The sequence below is a fragment of the Venturia canescens genome, chromosome 7 (assembly GCF_019457755.1).
Source record: "Venturia canescens isolate UGA chromosome 7, ASM1945775v1, whole genome shotgun sequence".
NCBI classification, from domain to species: domain Eukaryota; kingdom Metazoa; phylum Arthropoda; class Insecta; order Hymenoptera; family Ichneumonidae; genus Venturia; species Venturia canescens.
In genome coordinates, this window is record NC_057427.1 from 8,876,485 (window position 1) to 8,893,004 (window position 16,520).

Consider the following 16,520-nt stretch of genomic DNA (forward strand, 5'->3'; position numbering starts at 1 on the left):
TGCACCGAACCAGAAAAATTAAGGAAATCTTCAAATTCTCGAGTATTACGTATAAATATCTACAAGCAAAAAGCATATTCTAATACCATTATCCTTTTTATTGGAAATTCATACAAACATTCTCCAAATGCTGCATAAACTGTAATTTTCAAATGTGAATATACATACAACTTTTTTCTATATGTGGGAGATATTCGAGTGGGAAAACAAAATTCATCTTATTTTTCCTCCACTTGGATGTATTGAACCACAGAAAATTAAAAATTGTATTCGTAACAAAAATAACTATTGTGCCATAAATAAATATTGTAAATGGGTTTAATTTCTTTATGTTCTTAAATTAGTCAAACAGGCAAGTTAACAACCTTTTTTGTATTTTTTTTATACAGAGGCCAAATGTACATATACATATAACTTGTATCCCTACGAGTTAATTAACATATATGTATTTATATATAATACAATAATAATATTTATAGATACATATATGAAATCAACAACCAAATTCGAAATCGATTGCTTAAAAAGTTCTATTCAACGAAACGGAGCAGAAAAAACCGAAAATTACGAAAACAAATGTTCGCAACAATAATGGAATTTATTGCGCGCGGTATCAATGACACTAATTTAAAAAAACTCTTAAACTTAAATAATAATACGTACATAAATATCATACAGATATATCAACTATTTCCGTTCGTAAATCATTCAATTTTAGTTTCTCTCCTGTCTTGATTTGTGCTGGCGTGGTTAAATGAAATGTTAAAATCGTTGAAAAATAATTTTGACGTTTTCACGCGTCGTAAGTCGATCCCAATGATAGTTTGTATAATTTTTCTCTTCCCCGCGCTCGTTTGATATCGTTCTCTTCCCCTCTTTCTCGCTCCATCTCACACACACACACACATCCACACACATCTCTCAAAATGCAAATTCGGAATGTCAGTCCCGAGAATCTTCCGATCCGGTGTCGTTCGATTTTCATTGTTAGTCTTTCATTCACTGTCGAATGCAAAAAAAAAAAAAAGAAAGTTGAAAAATAAAAATACGACGAAAGAAGAAACGCAGTAATTGCGAAGCCAATTGTGCACTGTGCTCTTAATTACTTTTGCGTACAATCGATTTTACGATTGTGACGAACGGTGCTTTTCTAAGAGAACGTGCTTCGTTCTTTATATCAATTATACAACATTTTTCTTGCTCAGTTTTACATGTTTTTTTTCTTTCCTTCGAGCTCGTGCGATTATGCTCTAATTATTTGTGTTACTTCTTTGTCTCTTGTTCAGTTACGATTCAACAGGGAACAATCGATCAACGACTGCATCAAGAACTGCGGTACCTCTTTCCTAAATGTTTCTCTTGACGTCTTTTCAGGATTTCGTTTTTATAATTCTCTATTTCTTTCAATATTTTCGTTGGACGCGCAAAGCGATGTTCTCTCGCTGTGCGCGAATTACTTTTTGTGAGACGGATTACGAGGACCACTCGAAAATCTGAGCTAGATCTGGTTATTTCGTGGATTTATTTACTCTCTTTTTTTTCACATCCTCTGTCTCCGTTTTCGCTGTTTAGTTGTACTGTTCCGGGAGAACATAGGAAATGTCGTCCCATGGGTGTCGGTAAAGACCTTGTTTCAGTCGTTTTTGATCCATATAGTGACCTGAAAAAAGTCACAAAATTCATTGAAAATAAAAGTTGTTCGTTACATCTTAAAATGATTGAAAAAAATGCTGATACATGGAAAGTAAGGGAAGTGTAATGTCTCACCGATAAATCCTATGCTTCTACCAAGTACGAAAAGGCTGTTGATAGCACCTATTTCGATGTATTCCTGAGCTTCTTCTCTCGTGAAGCTACCGCTGTTTCTCAGCATATCAACGAAGGCGCAGGCAATAATACCGTCGACATTGAGAATGAGATTAGGTTTCTTGCTGGTGGTAATTTTCTCAACCTCGAGAGCATATTCGACGAGTGGTTTGGCCGGGAAATTCTCAAGGACAAATTCTTTGATGAGTTTGACTCTCATATCGGGATTATTGATGGATTTAATACGGTGTCCGATGCCCATTATAAGTTTTCCCTTTTTTCTTGTATTGTTAACGAACTCTTGAGGATGCAGTCCGGCGTCGTAAGCTTCGGAAAACATTCTCGCGGCTCCATCGAGAGCGCCACCGAAGCGATCACCGATTGTGAGCAAACCGGAAACGAGGGAAGATACGAGATCTTTTCCAGCTCGGGCGCAAACGATCGTATTGTGAGCGCCGGACACTGCGGGCCCGTGATCGGCGGTGAGCATCAGAGACATTTCGAGGAATTTGCAATAAGTTATAGGCAAGCACCTCTGGAACCAAAGGAGAGAAACTACGCCACCGATTCCAACATTTTGTTTGAGCACTTCAGTGACTGGCATTCCGGCGTACAATAATTCTTGGCCCCGCTCGTCGCAGATGGAGGTCATGAAGGAAGCTGGCTTTCTTATGAGTCCCAACTCACGAGCCCAATTGTAATCCATCGGTACAGTTGGTGGTGGAACTTCCGGTTCGGGAACGATAACACCTTGGTTCACGAGACCTCGATAAACGGTCCCGATCAAATCACCTAAATTATCGAAACTTTCCGGTACGTAAGCTCCCGCCGCTTTGAGAGCGCTGTTTTTCGCCACAGCAGTTTCCATATTGCTCTGTGCTATCGAACCAGCGTGTCCAAATTGCACCTCGGACTTGAACATACTCGCGCATGTTCCGATACACCAGGCGACCAATGGCTTTGTTATTTTTCCGCTCTTCAATGCTTCGCACACTTCGTACTCTTCCACTCCTCCAACTTCACCCAACAAAACGATCAGTTTAACCTCGGGATTTTCTTGATAACGCAATATGTGGTCCATGAACGTTGTTCCCGGATAACGATCACCTCCAATCGCGACACCCTCCAAAACTCCGTTCGATGCTTTCGATACGATATTGTTCAGCTCGTTCGACATTCCACCTGACCGCGAAACGTACGCGACACTAAAAGAAAATTAAATCTTTACTCTACGTTCTTACTTCGAAGATCCTTTTCGTCGATTCGTATAGTTTTATAAAATTTAATTGTTACTTTCTTACCTGCCAGGCCTGTAGAGTTTGCTGTGCAAAATGTTGTCCATCATTCCTCCGGTGTTGCCTATTTTGAATGCTCCAGGTTTGACTCCTCCAACGGTGGCAGGTCCGATAATGGTAACACCTTTTTCCTGTGCTGAGAGAATCATTTTCCTCGTCATATTCTCCGGGATGCCTTCGGCGATGATGGCGATAGTTCTTATTTGTGGAAATTGAAGAGTTTCGACGGTGCTTTCGTAGGCGGATCGCAACGAGGCGAACGTTACCATGACATCGGCATCCGGATGTTTGGTCATGGCGTCTTTCATCTGTTTGTAAACGGGTATGAGAACTTCTTTGTGACCCCAGTAGAACTTTTGTTTGTGGTCCCCAACAAAAGGATAAACGATTGCGGCGACACTCGGCACGGTACGACGACAGACGAAATCAAAATCGAGCATTCCTTGAACGGCGCGAGTTTGCATTCCCCAAATTATTGATCGAGTCTGTTTACTGAACAATTGTCGGATCCCGGGAGAATCGGCGGAATCTTGGCTCTTGACTGGAGCGTATTTTGGTTCTTCGGACGAAGAGGCTTGGCCTGAAGAAGAAGGTGAAGTTGGTCCGACGTCTTGTCCCGAGGGAAGCAAAAAGTTAGCGGTTGAAAATTCTTGGGCTTCCGGATCGGGTATTGGCTTTTTTCCCAACGCCATACCACAAATAGCGGTCATGTGAGTTTCCGGTCCAAAAACGTGCATCGGAATACCGAGACGTCTGCCAACCTCGCGGATAATTCTCAAACCCTCTTGATAATTTGGCCCGGCACGTCGAACGAATATTTTAATGTCATGTTCAACGAGCTTCGGCTGGAATTCTTGCAGAGCTTTTACGATTCCTTTGAAAGTAGCCGCAACGTTTGTAAAATTGGCTATGCCACCACCGATTATCAAAACTTTGCCTTCCGCGTGCTTCTCCTTTGTCATCAAGCTCAGGATTGTCTTTGCGTACTCGTACGTCTGTTGTTCGCTCGGGGCACCCGAATATTCTCCGTAATTTGCCAGTTCATTCGCACCTCCGAGGTCACATATCGTGTCGGAATAAATTACGGATGCACCTGTCAAACGATCAATCCAATTGATTTCATTGAGCCCTTTCGTTGAGCCCCAACAGAAAGTTTATCTTTGGGCTCCAGAAGGTACACGAAAAAATATCGATTTCACACTCACCTCCACCAGCGACCATCGTCCAAATTCTCCCACTGGGGTTCAGAATTGTCAATTTCAAGCTAGCCCCGGATTTAGCATCGAGATCAGCGATATAAGCTTCTTCCGGATAAGCGTCACGTCCAAACGGTGGAGGATAATCGATTTCACCCCAGTCGGGACGACAAACAAAGTCGGCCGCTGTGTCCAGCTTCGCCGCAAGATCCAGAACATAGACAGCCTCGTCGGTAACGACTAAAGGATTTATTTCTAGGTACGTAAAGTACAGATCTACGAAAAGCTTGTAAAGTGCTTCGATGAATTTCGCGATAACTCTGAAATCATAAACAAATTCAATGGTTTCAACGATCCCATTAAAATCCCCTTCCCCGCAGTTTCATCGTTTTCATTTCGATCGACTTACGGTTTTTTCTCATCAGCTACATGGATTAATAATTTTTCCGAAAGCTCGGAAACGCTGGGTAAATCAGCACCTACGGGCACTTCGAGTTTCAGAGCTTTAGCATCGACATCCCCAATATCGACGCCACCTTGATGATGGAATAGAATGGTATCGCCTTTCCGGTGTGAATAGATACAAACGTAGGCTTCTTCTTCCTAGAAATTTCAAACTACCTTGAAATACATATTTTCCAACCCGTTTTTCTCAATTTCGACAAAATATCAATTACTTCTCTATTATTGATAATGAAGATAAATTCTAATAAGATAAAGTAAACAAGATAAAACTCGAGTGAGAACTCTGAAAACCATTGAAAAGTGGATTTTCTAATGGAATTTAGAGATTGAAGAAGAGGCAGCAGGGACTCGAGTGATTTTTAACCGAAATACACTTTAAATAAGTTCTTAAAAAAATCAACTCTCAAATTATTTTAGGATCTTGAATTTTGGAAAAATGAAATGTGGAAAAAATAGTTAATTCAATGGGCAACTTACGGGTGTATGGGGAACGAATGGCTCGATGATGAAGTTCCTCAATTTTCCGACAGCTTTTTCGACCTTTTGGTCCTTGTTCATACGTTCCATGACCCATTGTTTGACAGTTGGAAAATCTGCATTAACTTTGATGAGGCCAAGTTTTCCTCGTCTTTTGATCAGTTGATCGGGTTTCACAACGAGCTTTTCGGTCTTGAGCCACGGATGATCGGCAACGATAGTCGTCCAATTGGTATTTTCGTCGATCGCGACGAAACGGCATTTGGCGGCATTAGTGCCAACGGTGAGTTTACGATTGATCAGATCTTTGCCGGTGGCCTCGCGAATTGCTTTTGCCGACATCGCTCACACGCCTTCGATTATCCTTCCTTCGACTGTATACGATCTTTAAAGAAAAGAAAAAAAGAAAAACAAAAACAAAAAAAAAACAGTTTTAATGGTTTTATCTCAAGCGTTATCTTATCGTTTGGAAGCCCGAAGGGGCAAATATTTTTTACGAAAGAAAACTGCTTATGCGAGGCAACGCACTTATTATTTTGTAACGTTCAAACGCACACGCTCGCGCGCCCGTAACGATTCAGAGATTAACGAAATAAAAGAAAGCAAGCTCGATAACGGCTAATAGTAGAGTATTTATTTCTGTGCAACCGGACAGAAACAGCACGGACATGAAGAAAAAAAAATAATGAATCAACGCTGACGCGAATCTCGTCAAATAATTTCACACGAGGTCGAGGACGATCAAGCCGTTGTTTATGCAAATATTTTTCAATGATTTCCTTATCCAATCTATTCAGCTAATTCTCATTTTTAGTCGTTTCAACCACATTTTCAAACGATTTTTCAGCCGGAGCATCGATTTTGAAAAGAGAATCTTTTTCTTCGGATGCAGTTTTGACATTTTGCAGTCGACTGCAGGCACCAAAATAAATGCCTCGAATATTACCACTCTGTCCCCACCCTGTCAAATTCCGTGGCTTTCGAATAGAAATAGTAAACAACCGAGGTGAAAACGGCTTCGGTACGACAAACCGGTTCGCTTCTTCACCCTTCTCGTTTTTCTTCTTCTCGGCATCGTTCGATTTCTAAATGTTCGGTAGACAAGTGAAAGAACCGCATTCCTCACCGGGAATAAATTTCGGCGACTTTCATCACCGCCGTCTCTTTTTTCATTCGGCAGTCGAATAATCCGACAGCTCAACATTCTTTCTCTCTCCTTACAATAGTTTTGTTGTTACTCTTGTAGGCTCCGAGAAGCTTTTACGCTCGGACATTTTTTTCTCCGAAGCGTTGCATATTTATCGACCACTCGCTTTATCACGTTCTCAATAGTTTTGGCTTTGAGCCCACATAGATAAAAAAAAAGTTATTATTATTTAGAGAGTCAATGAGCCCCAGTGCGTACGACAAAAAATTCTTATCTGCTATATAAAAAATGCATGGGATTGACATTGTAACATTTTGAAGTGTCGTGTTGACTAAAAATTTGAATATTACTGAACTATTGTAGAATTTACTTTGCAATGCATTTTTTCGCTTAATGACTGTGTTATAGATGGAAAAAAGTTCGTCACGATGTTTTTCCTGTGGAGATAACGCGCGCGCGAGGAATGAAAGGAAAAATGAAAATTTTTCGCGCGGCGAGCGCCGCGAAAACATCGCGCCACGGCACGCGATACGCGGTTGACAACTTTCTAATTCGAATCGGTATCACCAACTACGCGGAATTCGTTGACGTCGAAAAGAATTGAGATTCTTGCGCGCACTTCGCGCGTCACTCGAGTCAAGGTCGTTACGGTCGCGAGAAAAAACAAATGAAAAATAACGGACGATACGGAAGAAACTGAAAACACGGAACAGGCGTTATAATGCAGACTATTTGTGCGAGGACGGATTACGAGCGAAGCGTCAGAGTTCAAACATATTTTTGTAACTTAACCTAGGAGCGACCGGAATTCTCAGTGTCCTACGGAAATGGCAACATCGCTTTTTTCCGCCCTCGAACGCGCAGCGCTCGTCGTTACGGTTCGAACATTTTTTCAACGAAATTTCGGCAACGTTTCGTCGTAAGAAAAATGTTATTACCGAATCTGGTCAAATGTACAAAATAAATATCATTTTCATCACAATGAAATATAATAAAAAAAAAAAATAAAAAAAAAAACATTTTTCTCCCGTAGCTACGAAAATAATAAAATCACCATCGTTTCAATGCATGTGGCGTAACTCTGCGGCGACTCGTGCCCGCGTAATCGCATACACGGAACTATCCGAGCCACGTTGCCCGTTCCATCACGTGACTTGCGTGTCACTTTCACCGGTGTCTCGAGACTTTCACGTATACTCGAGCCCCATACACACGAACGAAAGTTTGACGACCGAAATTCGTTTCAAAGCAATATCCGTCCTAACACTCTCGTTCGATGTTCTTCATTTTTCTTTCCATTCAAGCTCGTTACAAAAACATGAATAAATCATTCTCCAGATACGGCACGTGTTCTTGTTTTACGTAAATGTTGATCACGAAATAATAATTCATGATTTGCGAGTAATAATCATTCGACTGCGGTCAAAGCAACAGAAAATTCTTTGCTGACGCTTACGAATTGAAGATACTTTTATTATTCGCAGAGATATCGTGTGACCGATGTTGGGTTATTTATTTCGTAAACCCCACTCACTTGTGCCGGGTCTTTGCCGTTGGGCTCGAGAGCCCAAGATTTCCATCGCACTCGGGATACCTCCGTGACGAAAGTGTCAGAATCTATAAGTGACTTTCGGCGTTATATTAATCGAGAGGAAACAACGCAACAGAAGAAAAACGGCGGTGTCTAAAAAACGTGGACTCTCGTACGGATCGAAAGTCAAAGTTCTGAGAAATAATATGCCAGCGCTCGGTCAAGGATAGACGAAAAAAAAAAAAAACATTAATCTGTACGGTTTTTCGACGGTTCAAAATATCGGTATGCTGCGGTGTATCTCTCGTTGCGAAATTAATAACCTCCGCGCGTATATATTGGAGAATCAGCAGTGTTGTAAGTACGCTCAAGTTCGTTGACGTTTTAAGGGTCAAGAGAGAAGGAAAAGAGGGGTGAAGTATAGAAAGATATCGAGAGAGAAAAAAAAACTCATAATTTTGTCGTACAGCGGAAAAAAAAAAAATACAAAAAAGTCGACGTTAAATACGGAAAAGCATTAAATATATAGAAATCAACGAAATTCGAGATTCTAAAAATTATGCAATCGCATCGATGTCGACGAGGTTATGAAAACGCTTGAGCGATGATCAAATAAACACTCTGATGCGGAAATAAAACTTTTTTTCGCCATTCATTCGCAGTATTCACAAAATTGTGAGATAAACAAATCTCTGCTGTAAATGCACAGGCACAATTGTCTGTAAATGGATACTCGAGTACTGTGATTTTATTCACAAAATAACTAACCCCTGTCTAACGATAATTATTATTAGAAGGTTGTTAAGTACAGAAATATCGTTTTATTTGTTGTTTCGCGTGAGCGACTCTCGATTATGGTGGAACGCGAATGAACACGCGCAAGTGTTCAACGAGCAGTGTTGATTCATATACTTATATACGTATGTTCATACATACATGAAAGTGTACGAGTGGAGAGCGGCGGGCGCGCGGCGGTTCTTTCACTCGCGAGAGGCGGACGGAACCCGACTGAGAACAGCGTGTAACAAGAATGAGCTCATATGTAACGGGTATACGACGTTCTTGTACGTAACATCGCCCCCCTCACCACGTATCATGCGATTCTTCCAGCTTTCCTGTTTTTATCTGTGAGAAAGTAAACAAAAATAGCGTCGATTCTTCGCTTATCCAAGAAGTCCCTCCTCCTCTCTTTCAAAATTGTTTCTACTACTTTATCGAGAACTCAAGATTCGGACAAATTGAAACCTCTATTTTGAGATGCGTTACAGAGAGAGGAAGGAGCTTATCAATTTCTCTACCGCTCCGTGGCTATTTTTCTATCCTGACAAAGAACTTGAGCGGAGATGGAGCGAGCTCCGCTCGGCCTTTGAGCTGGATCAGTGGCAATTGAAAAGTGGACAATTTTGCGAGGAGTCGGAAGGAGGACATTTTTTTGTTTCTTTTTCTCACGATTTTCACGAAACTGTGAAAAATTCAATGTTTTTGTATCGCACGTACAAATGTTCCGCGATTCAACGTAACCCATGGGAAAAAAAATGAAAGAAAAAGTGTTATCGTAGCTGTTGCACAGTTTTACATGACGTTCATTAGCCCAGACTAATCTGTTACGTCACACCGGAGCGTCTACGACGTGACAGGGAGAAAGGGAGAGAACGAGGCAAAAAAAGTGAATTCACACGTATACGTACATTTATCTATACACAATAACTATCCGTGGACATACGATGTAAAAATACGAAAACGTATTGGGCCTTTCCACGTCGAATCGGCCACGGTTTGAGACTCACATATTTTTTCCTCGTTTTATTCCCCTCACTGACGGAGCTCAGCTGATTTTATTCATTGATCGTTACAGCTAGTCCGTTGGCTCCGATTATTTTTCTTTTTTTTCACATGCGGATATGATTCTTTGAAAAATTGAGCAAACCTCGCGAATACGGGGGTCAAAATATTAGTTTTAAAAATCCATTGGAGCATCAAGTTTTATTAATTTCATCGTTTTCGAGCGAATGAGCCGCTTCCAGTGAGCTATTATAGAGAAAACAGAAAGCGCTGTGTCGTGAAAAATGCAAATTTCAAACGCGACTCATTCGCCGTGGAAAGCCCCATTACTCTTGAGGCTTCATTTGAAATTGTAATTTTGATTTTTTCTACACGAACACGAGGCTGAACGAGCACGGGGTCTAGTACATATTATTATATTTGCTCCAAGAGACCGATGGACTTCCTGCTGTAGCGTTGTTCAATCTACAAAATATTCTTCTCCCTTTTGCCTGCATCATTTTCCTCCGATTTTTCTGTCTTCTTCAACGTCGATCCGAATTATCCGAATAATGAGAAAAACGCTTATTTTCCATTCGAATAAAGCGTCGATGGAATAATGAAAAATTTTAAAAACCATCAAAAATATCCACTGCGCTAACAAAATTGTTGTTATTCATGTAAACGGTGTCAATTTCAATTGTTTTTCCTATCGATTCTGCTAAAAATAGACGAAATTAATCCTTCTTTTGAGTGGAGACTTTCTCAGAGTTTTCGTGTTTGTTCGAGGAAAAAAGACTACCGAGAGAGAGAGAGAGAGAGAGAGAAAGAGAGGGGGGGAGAGAGAGTGAGGTAAGCGGAGTCTGGCAATCGAAGAGCGTGACCTTGACCTTATCGTCAAGTAGCTGCACCAAAATGATAAGACAACATCTTCGTAAAAGAACACAATGAAAAAGAAACGTTCTCGTGCTAAAAAGTCATTAATAATAATAAAAAAAAAATATATATAACGTATTCGTCTAAGCGACAAAAACATTGGTCAAGGAAAAATGATTGTTTCCCATGTATAGTATTGTGAATGAAAGTAGTTTTGTACTGGAGAAAATATTGTGAAGTCAGTTTGAAATGTCAATGTATTCGAAACTCCCGATGCCGCGGACAGGGGGCGGGAAGTGTTTGGAAGAAATTTCCGGGTGTGTGTACATATGGGTATTTGGAATGATGCTGCAAAATGTAAACTTCGAAAATGTCCGGTGAGTCGAACGATCAAGTGGAATTTGGTCCCTGGAGAGAATGAATTTTCTAAAACATTTTGTTTTTTTCGTTTTTTTTATTTCTCTCGTACTATATATCGTCGCCGACAAATGTTCGGGCTACTTTTTTTCATCCTGAATTCATAAATTTTTTAAATCATTGCAAGAGGTTATTTTCAGTCGCGTTAGTTACGGGACGGAAAACACATACACGGGAATAACTGCGAGGGCGTATTAGCATCCGTGACTTCATGAAAACCTATTTTTCGATCATTCGGTAACAGAAGCGAATGCTTTGCGTGGTTATAAGGCTAAAAATGACCTCGGCTTCGCAAAGAGGTCAAGCGGTTCGATGCATCGAGCGGAAAATAAAAATCGCGGAAGTGCATGAGCACGCTTCGTTTGTACACAATTGCAGTTGGAATATATTATTTTCTTGAACCTTGCGATGAGCTGTCAATGGCTCATTACAATTGAGAAGATAAACGGGGAACAATATAATCATTAGGGCTCGTTACAATGAACTAAATACCAGTGCATTCGTAATTGGAATATGCAATGATTAATCCTTGTAAATTGCATCGGGCGGTATCAGTTCGTTTCATTATATCCTCAAAAAAGAAAAAAAAAACCATTTTCCAACGCTTATTTATATATAAAAAAAATATCCACAGTATTCGTGTTAGTCCTTTCCGCTCAAACGTGAGAGTACCGGAGGGAAAATGCAGAGCCGACATTCAAGGCAAATTCTCCTACTCTCTGAAAAAATTAGCTATGCATGACTGCAGTCTAAGAGGCAATAGTAAATTACAATGTCATCATGTGACTTAACCGATCATCCGATAGTCGTATGAATTATATGAATAATAACATAGCGTCTTGGGAAATAGTACCTCGATGTGGCGATCAAAAACACCCTAAATTACTAAAATGATGGTCTTTTTTTCTGTAGAAAATCAAATTCAACTACATATTTGTTAATCCTTGTAATGTGCGAGTCTGAGCGGGCGATAGGAAGTTTGAAAAAAATTTACCACCCCAGCTTAGCTCAAATGAGAAGTGGAATTTTCTATTTTTTGATTTCTTGCAATTGGAGAGCTTCTATATTTCTATTGCAACCCCCCCTGTTGAAATGGACTGCAAGTTACATATTTTTAGTAAAGTATGTCAAACGTATTTGAACAATGAAAAATCTAGGAAGTCTGAAATTGTGAATTATTAAAAATATTGTGATTCTACCTCCCTGTCAGTTCGATACCTGGCAACGAAATTTGTTGAAATTTTTTTATAACCTGCTCGGTCTCAAAGACTCCAAAAACATAAATATGTGGGTGAATTTGATTTTCTACAAATAAAAGTGGTCACTTGAAAAATTATGGGGTAAGTTCTAAATACATTGGTACAGTTGGGAGGGTGGATTTGGTCGACGCTGTGTGATACAGAATTGAACATACAAAACTGTCAACATGTCAGAAAAAAATCCAGAGAACAACAATAATAATGAAAAACAATAAAGGGAGGGTAAATAGATTGTGTGACTTTGGACCAATGGTCAAAGAATTACTACCTCAAACTACTCAGCCTAAATTGAAATGATAGTTCAGAAAATAATTGAAAACAATTGAATCCAAAATTTTTTATTCAAATGATCGATAAATATTTAACGTATACGAATGTTGAGAAAAGGCACACATAATTTCCTACAATTTTACATTAAAATCACAAAAAAAATGTCACCCTTGAGAGCACTCTTTTTCATCTCGTAGAGAGCATGAACTGTGTGTCACAAAATCGATCATTCAAAGCGTAAAGTAGCATCGCGCTGTAAACAGGTTATGTATTAACAGTATAATTTCATCGTTGAATTGAAGGGGTGAAAAAATTCTTCAAACGGGAATAAGTATAGTTTTAAACAGAAAATTAAGAGAATCAATTATTAAATAAAATTACGCCTGAAAAGAGAAATGATTCCACGAAAGGAGGATCTTTATCATAAGATCGTTCCAATTCTGGAGAAGAGACTTCGTTGAGAGTGAAAAAATGCAACTTATCATTCAAGTGGTTTTGGACTGGTGCGCGTTTTCTTCGAATCGTAAATTTTACGTTTAATTACTTACATTTGAATGAACGAACGAATCTTTCCTCGGCAATGATAAAACGGATTATGGGCACCTCCGGATTAAACGTATTCGCGTATTGAAGTAAAACGTCTGATTCTAACCGATTGTACGTTCGTCACTGACGCACGCGCGGATGATGAAAATATTTCGAAGCCGGCGGCCGAACGAGAGGCTGAAAGAATGTACACGGGAACAGTGCTGCCATTTTCAGCATAATGGTAAAAAAATATTCCTATATTTTCGCTTTATCGACTGGAACATTTTATCTACTATATATTCAAGCAAGAAAAAGTGTTTTTTCAGCAAACTTTTTATACTAATATTCGAGCTATTCTCAAATTTTATTTCAGGTTTTCATTCCTCCGTATCCACCATCAAAAAATCGTTCATTTTTTTATTCTTTGAGGAAATGAATTTCCGTGATAAACGGGAAAATTTGAAACGTCAACCTTTTACCATGCTCTGACGTCATTAACAAACACGTCAGATCGTACGATCCCGATTGATTGAACAAGATTGTATATACACTTTTAAATAAAACAAATAAAAAATGGATGAGTATAAAATAATTAATTGGCATTGTGGTTATCAAACTAATGTGAAACAGAAAAATTAAAATTCAATCTTCAAGTTACTGTCATGGCTCATCCCTGATTCTGTAACTAGATGAATTAGTTCCGAGTTCCGAGGTCATGAAGAAGTTAGAAAGCGCGCTAAACCTAAACTGCAAAACTTGTCACGTGTGGAAATGCGTACATATAGTAGGGATGAGTTCCATTGTCTCTTTTCTATTATGAATGTGTACCTCGAATTTTTGTTGAATGTTTCTCTTTGATTATTGTTCAAGTTTAATGTCACATCGTCTATTGCAACAACATATTATTGCAACTTATATAACATTACGGTTAATAACAAATTAAGTATAGTGTCGAAGTAACAAAAACCTGGAATAAATATGGCAAAAAAAAGATCAAGAAACGACAAAGAGACGAATTATGATGTCGAATTCGCACTGGGATTACATGAAAGATACAATCCTCTCGGCGTAACGGAAAACGCTGTTTTTCCTGATAACGTACAAAATATTTTGAATTCTATTAGATAAATAAATTATGTTCTCAACTTAATGTAATCTGTCAGATATATATTATTTTTTATTTTTATGGAAATAGAGAAATTTCGAAGATTATGAACCAAAGACATTGATTGATCAGACTTTGGAAATAATTGATCCAACTCCCAATATTTACACTCTGTTTGGTCAATTTAATGCGAGATTCTTCTCCAATAAACTACTCTCCGTAGAAGTTAAGTGGAGCCACCGGATGACATCGTAAGGACAAAATTTTCATTTTTAAAATCGAGTCTTTATTTTCTTGGCATTTTTATTTTATCAATTTTAATAATCGGACAAACAAGTGACGTCCTCTTCAAATTTATTACTTTTGACCTTGTAAAGTTGAAATGCTATGCTTCAAAATATTGGACCAAGCTTACTTAGTATCAAAAATAATAAATCAAATTTTCAGATGTGCCGGCATCTGTTCATTCCATCCAAGAAGCAGGGATTGTATCATTTCTTTAAGTGCCCCGTTACTCAAGTTGAGACCACGCAAAGATTTAGTGGAAACTTTACTTGTAAGTTTATCTATTCATGATTTTTGATTACCTTTACAAGGATTGAGAAAAGGAAATATTAATTAGCTTTAAATTTCATCCAGCATGAAATGATTCACGGATATTTATTTTTGACTAACAACAATCGAGACCGAGATGGTCATGGTCCGGAATTCCTCAAAATCATGGACAGGATAAACAAAGAGGCTGGAACTCAAATATCGGTGCGTCAAATTATTTGTAATAAGTATTTTGGAAATTCACTAAACTCGAAATTCCCCTAAAAAAACGAAATTCTCAACAACATATTGATACTGACAATTTTTTCAGGTTTATCACAGCTTTCATGACGAAGTAAAGTTGTATCAGCAGCATTGGTGGAGATGCGACGGTCCTTGTCAAAAGCAGCCACCTTTTTTTGGCACGGTACGTCGAGCAATGAACAGAGCGCCAGGACCATCAGATTTTTGGTGGGCAAGTCATAAGGCAAGGTGTGACGGTACTTTCATCAAAGTACGAGAACCAGAGAAAAAAATTGAGGATAAAAAATCTAAGGGAAAAGTGGCAGATAAAAAAGCGTCCAAAAATTTGGACGATTATTTCACGAATAAAAACAAGAAACCCGAAATATCTGGAGGGGTGAAAAATTGGATGCCGACGTTGACCGCACCGCCGAATTCAAAACTCGGAGGAGCAACAGGAAAAGCTTTGCCAGCGGGTCTCGTAAAACTCGGTACAAACACAAACAACGTCCACGGTTGGGGAACCGGAGGACCGGGCAGTTCGTCCGCTGAACCATCATTCTCTCAAAAAAAATCGAACGATAAATCTGGTAGAACGTTGAATTTTTCTGGAACATTGGGAGGTAGTGGCACAGGGAAAAGCAATATTCTCGATAAGTTTTCGTCCCCTAAACAGCCAACATCCTCGGTTCTAATAATCGAAGATTCTCCGCCAACGAAAAAATCGAAAATAACCGATTCGGAGAGTTTAATAAAGTACAACTGTCCGGTGTGCAATTCGCGAGTCGATGCGAATCAGCTGAACGAACACCTCGACGTATGCCTTTCCAAGCCGAGTCGCACAAATGAAAAAAAACTTTCTGTTATTGAAATTCTCGATTCTCCGGAAAAACGAAATAATCGAGCTGCTAGAAAATCAATAACTCCTCCATTCAAAGCCCTCAAGGGACAAACGAACCTTGACTCTTTTGTCATATCTACTCCAGAAAAAACGAAAAAAAATACAGTGTCTTGTCCTGCCTGCGACAAAATTGTATTCGTTACTGAACTCTACGACCATCTCGATAGTTGTACACTTTCTTGGCAAGGTGGGCAGAAATCAACGGAGGCTGAAAGACGAGAAAGCGACACTTCGAGGCCTCAAACATCGAGGAAAAACTCCACAACTAAAACAAATCTCAACGAATCCTACGTATGTCTGGTTTGCAACGTTAAAATAAGTGGCGATATAGCACTAAACGACCACCTTGAAGAATGTGTCAAAGCCATATTCAACGACGATACTTTCGACGTTGGGAACGATACTTTTTTGGAAATTTCGTCACCGAAAGCCGACCTCGTGAACGGTCGTAATTCGGCTGATTCGTCTCTAAAGATCGACCTCACTGATGATAAATTTCCGTGTCCCATTTGTATGGATCTTATACAAGAACACCTCATGAATGAACATTTGGATAATTGCCTCAAAGCTCAAAAATAAGACTGATTTTACATTTTTTATTTATCTGTTATATCACGTTAGCACGTCTGAATATAGTTGAGAGAACAAGTTTTTTTTTTTTAATATATTAGTTGAAGTAATAAGCCAACGGACGCATCGGTCGTGTGGG

At 39.2% G+C, this 16,520-nt stretch overlaps 2 protein-coding genes across 3 annotated transcripts; one reads left to right on the forward strand and one right to left on the reverse strand.

The window, feature by feature from the left end:
• Window positions 1-77: 77 nt before the first annotated feature.
• Window positions 78-13,177, reverse strand: ATPCL (ATP-citrate synthase). 2 transcript variants are annotated; one of them, XM_043424924.1, is made up of 7 exons: window positions 13,049-13,177; window positions 5,240-5,624; window positions 4,707-4,900; window positions 4,307-4,617; window positions 3,108-4,194; window positions 1,768-3,011; window positions 78-1,660 (listed from the first exon to the last, which is right to left on the reverse strand). In XM_043424924.1, exons 2-7 carry the CDS (start codon window positions 5,579-5,581, stop codon window positions 1,569-1,571), a joined length of 3,270 nt encoding a protein of 1,089 aa, XP_043280859.1. In that variant the 5' UTR covers window positions 5,582-5,624; window positions 13,049-13,177; the 3' UTR covers window positions 78-1,568. The 2 variants fall into 2 exon arrangements, with proteins under 2 accessions (XP_043280859.1, XP_043280860.1); XM_043424925.1 differs by lacking the exon at window positions 13,049-13,177 and adding an exon at window positions 8,854-9,009.
• On the forward strand, window positions 13,156-16,403 carry mh (maternal haploid). The gene is made up of 6 exons (XM_043424930.1): window positions 13,156-13,269; window positions 13,402-14,126; window positions 14,224-14,384; window positions 14,581-14,689; window positions 14,773-14,892; window positions 14,999-16,403. The coding sequence occupies exons 2-6, from the start codon at window positions 14,007-14,009 to the stop codon at window positions 16,388-16,390; spliced, it is 1,902 nt and encodes a 633-aa protein (XP_043280865.1). The 5' UTR covers window positions 13,156-13,269; window positions 13,402-14,006; the 3' UTR covers window positions 16,391-16,403.
• The last annotated feature ends 117 nt before the right edge of the window (window positions 16,404-16,520 follow it).

Excerpts from the sequence above, each read along its gene's own strand:
- ATPCL (XM_043424924.1), bottom strand. The coding sequence starts at position 5,581 with ATGTCGGCAAAAGCAATTCGCGAGGCCACCGGCAAAGATCTGATCAAT. Across the intron at positions 4,901-5,239 it reads CATTCGTTCCCCATACACCC|GAAGAAGAAGCCTACGTTTG; the intron begins GTAAGTTGCCCA and ends TGAAATTTCTAG. Across the intron at positions 4,195-4,306 it reads GACGATGGTCGCTGGTGGAG|GTGCATCCGTAATTTATTCC; the intron begins GTGAGTGTGAAA and ends ATCGTTTGACAG.
- mh (XM_043424930.1), top strand. The coding sequence starts at position 14,007 with ATGGCAAAAAAAAGATCAAGAAACGACAAAGAGACGAATTATGATGTC. Across the intron at positions 14,127-14,223 it reads ACGCTGTTTTTCCTGATAAC|AGAAATTTCGAAGATTATGA; the intron begins GTACAAAATATT and ends TTATGGAAATAG. Across the intron at positions 14,690-14,772 it reads ATTTAGTGGAAACTTTACTT|CATGAAATGATTCACGGATA; the intron begins GTAAGTTTATCT and ends AATTTCATCCAG.